At 30.0% G+C, this 4,128-nt stretch overlaps 1 protein-coding gene across 1 annotated transcript; it reads left to right on the top strand.

Annotated features, from left to right (window-relative positions):
- Positions 1-691: 691 nt before the first annotated feature.
- LOC110638733 (AP2-like ethylene-responsive transcription factor At1g16060) lies at positions 692-3,528 on the top strand. Its single transcript, XM_021789383.2, has 8 exons — positions 692-843; positions 950-1,032; positions 1,174-1,182; positions 1,353-1,441; positions 1,581-1,654; positions 1,773-1,823; positions 1,980-2,056; positions 2,987-3,528. Exons 1-8 carry the CDS (start codon positions 692-694, stop codon positions 3,526-3,528), a joined length of 1,077 nt encoding a protein of 358 aa, XP_021645075.2.
- Positions 3,529-4,128: the final 600 nt, after the last annotated feature.

The raw sequence follows: 4,128 nt of genomic DNA, 5'->3' as shown, positions 1-4,128 counted from the left end.
AATGTAAATTAAATATAATTGTGTAAAAATTCGATTATATTACTTTTTGTACCTTAAAATTAGAAATATAAATCATAATAATTCTATTTATTCATGAGAGTGGATGATTTGAAATTCGAATATAAATTTTGTTTTTTTACTAAGCGTATAACCTGAGGGAAATCTTTACCATAAAATAACGTAACAACCTAGAGAAATTAATCTCATCTTAAATAAGCCAGCTAGATCTTTTAAATTTACAATTTGTCTCTATACGTAGCCAGACAATATTACTATATATTTAAAAACACATAACAATGTCAATGCAGCAAAGCAACAATATTAAATAAGAAAAAGAAAGCAGAAAGGTAATTATCTGCCAATAAATAAACAACAGATGAGCAGAAGAGTTAATAGAAATGGATTTGAATATGATTGGAACAGCACATAACTCACAAAGTTAGGCTAAGACAAGCTACAATAGATGTCACCAGCCGTTTACAGACGGCTACAATAACAGTTCTCATTTTTCTCTATAGCTTGCCGGCCATCTCTCTCTCTCTCTCTCTGCCAGCCCATTTTTTTCTTCTTTAAAACCTTTTGCTTTGGAAGACTCACTCATATGATCTCTCTCAAATAATTTTTATCTCGTCTATCTCAACTCTCTTTCTTCTTCTTCTTCTTCTTCTTCTTCTAGCTTGTTAACTAATAAATGGGGAAATTGTCACAGCAAAACCAGAAAAGCACAGCAAACATTAACAATGGCCGTGACAATAATGGAGTTACAAAAGTGAAACGTACTAGGAGAAGTGTGCCTAGAGACTCTCCACCTCAACGTAGCTCCATCTATCGAGGGGTTACAAGGTTAACTCTTTGCTACTGCTTCCTAATTTTTATTTTTAAAGTTTTTTTTTTTTTTCATTAAATGAGTATTCATTTATTTATTTCATTTTTGGTTTGGTGGCTTCAGGCATCGATGGACGGGGCGATATGAAGCTCATTTGTGGGATAAAAATTGCTGGAATGAATCACAAAAGAAGAAAGGACGACAAGGTTCCTTATCAATGACAATAATCTCCAGCATTAAACCGTTTGTTAAATTTTCATTTTATATATATATGAAAGCAATATTATTGATATGCGCTCTTGTTTTTTCATGGTGGCATTGGTGGATTGTCGTTGGATCAAGTGCAGTCTACCTTGGTATGTATCATCAGAAATATTTTTATCTGACGAACATATAGGAAATTAATATAATTATCGAATTTTTCTTTATACGATCAAAGTATTGGAGACGACTCCAATTTTACCTAAATTAAAGCTCACTGGTAAATTTTAGATTAATTAATACGTAAGTGTTTATTTTTGTTAAGGTGCCTATGATGATGAAGAAGCAGCAGCACATGCTTATGACTTAGCAGCACTCAAATACTGGGGTGAGGAGACAATTATCAACTTTCCGGTAAATATTGTTTTAATTATATACCCAATAATAATAATAATAATAATAATAATAATAATAATAATAATAATAATAATGATTTTATATTGTTAGTTTTAACATAGAAATTTATTAATTTATTACTCTTGATTATCAATAGTTATCGACATACGAAAATGAGCTGAAAGAAATGGACGGTCAGTCCAGAGAAGAATATATTGGATCATTGAGAAGGTATATAAATAAAATAAGCTATATAAATAAATATGGTTCTCCAAATAAATTAATTATATATTATACACTTTGAATAATAATAATAATAATTGGGTTAATTTTGGCATTGAATTTATAGGAAAAGCAGTGGCTTTTCGCGTGGAGTATCAAAATATAGAGGTGTGGCAAGGTACGATACACAAGCCCATATTAATTAATTAATTAATTAATTAATTAAATTTTTTTTTATATTATATTTGAAGAAATTGTTCTATTTTCCTATTTTCAAGTCATAAAAGCTTCGATCAATAGGCTTTTTAATGTATATTTCAATTTCAATTAGCAGACATCATCACAATGGAAGATGGGAGGCTCGAATTGGCAGAGTTTTCGGCAACAAATACCTCTATCTTGGTACATATGGTAATTCCTCCTCTATTTTCTAATAATTCTAAACAAATAATTAACAAAAATTTTCAAAATAATTTCCCAAACCCATTATTTCTTTTTAAATGTTAAAAATTTTAAGACAGAAAAGATCAAACATATTTGAATATATGAGACTAACAGAGCTGCATATATTATCTGTTGATAATTAATTTTAATTGGTCGGAATATATTCTTTAAGCCTTGTCGATTCTGCTGTTTGTGGAAATATCAATTGCTTCCGTTTGTCTAAATCACTGCCCACCAAAGTAGCTAGTTTTTAATAAATGAGCACAAGCAAATACAGTTATGTTTGGTTGTTAGGTATATCCTAGTATTTCAACAGAGTCAATTGATTGGTCACCAATGTGACCAATGCATTTTTTTTTTAACTATCAAATAAACACATATTCATTGATTTATTAGATAAATAACAACTCATTTGGCTTAATGTAAAAAGTCATTTTTTAAAAAAAATTTTATAATTATATTCCATCTTTTTAATTTTAATACTTAATCATAAATTTATTCAATTATTTAAATTAAAATTGAGTATATTTATCTGAAAATTGATTCAAATAAAAATATTAGTTTGTTTAATTATTGGAGCCATATATATGAAACCGCAATTTAAAAAATTAATTGCAATTATACTTATTCTATAATTTAAAAAATAATATTTCTATCATAGTTGTAATTTTAATAATTGCAATTTCAACTTTTAATTTTAATAATTGAATAAATTTATCATCAATTTTTAAAATATAAAATAAAATTATTAAAATTAAATAGATGAAACATAATTATGTTTTTTTTTTCTCCTACTGAGTCATTTTCTTTTACTTTCCAAACATTATATATACATTTATTTTTAAATTGAATTACTTTTTTTTTGGTTAATTTAATTGTTATTATATTTTTATATAGCTACTCAAGAGGAAGCTGCCACTGCATACGATATGGCAGCCATAGAGTATCGGGGACTAAACGCCGTCACCAATTTTGACCTCAGTCGTTACATCAAGTGGCTCAAACCTAATCAAACTGATATCAACAACACCAACAATAATGATCCAATTCATCCTAATCCTAACCTTAACATAGCCACTCAGTCATCTCCTATCCCTGATCATGAACTTGGATTAAGCTTCCTTCATAAACAACAAACCTTCCAAACGCCTACCGATGAAACTGCGCTGGTAGAGCAACGACCAGCCAATGCTACCTCAGCCCTAGGGCTACTCCTTCAATCACCAAAGTTCAAGGAGATGATGGAGATGACATCCATGGCTGATTGCCCCTCAACCCCTGTCGATCATCAGTTAGACCCAGCGCAATGCAGATTCCCTGAAGACATTCAAACGTACTTTGAGTGCCAAGATCCGAGCAACAGTTATGGAGAAGGGGATGACATGATTTTTGGTGAGCTCAACTCGTTTGTGCCTCAAATGTTTCAATCTGATTTTTGACAGATAGACATAAGAGGGAAATTTTCGCTTAGACCTAGTTCATTATAGACTCAAAATACATCATCTATAATGAAGTTTATATGTAAAATAGGTGAAATATATGTATTTGTGTCTTGAATTTATAATGAGCCGCTATAAGTTTTTCCCTTTCAAAAAGATAAATAGGTGCGTGTCAAAATTAAGATTCTCGTTTTACATACTGAATTATGTCTTTGGCTAGGTTCTTTTGTGAATATGAGACTATGATGCTCTCTGGCCCTCCTCCATCAAGAGGTGAAGGGTTAGATTAGATCTCTAGTTTTCATTTTATTTTTATTTTTATTTTTTTTACATGAACATTGGGGGGAGAGATGGTCTAGTTTATATGGAACTTTGATCATGCCCATAGTTGGCAATTTATTATTTGGTTGATTTCTTTGTAGATCAAGGGGAAAGAATAAGCAATGTTTATCATGATCAATTTTTTTCTTAAATAAGTTGTAATTTTCACTTCATACATCAATAACAAGCCTAGAAACTCTCTCTCTCTCTCTCTCTCTCTCTCTCTCAATGTCCATCTCTTTTTTTTTTTTCTAATTTGTTATTGCAGCTTCTACATAT

The sequence above is a fragment of the Hevea brasiliensis genome, chromosome 13, assembly GCF_030052815.1.
Source record: "Hevea brasiliensis isolate MT/VB/25A 57/8 chromosome 13, ASM3005281v1, whole genome shotgun sequence".
Taxonomy (NCBI): Eukaryota; Viridiplantae; Streptophyta; class Magnoliopsida; order Malpighiales; family Euphorbiaceae; genus Hevea; species Hevea brasiliensis.
The sequence above is the reverse complement of the archived record's forward strand: the minus strand, read 5'-3'. Positions and strand labels throughout refer to the sequence as shown.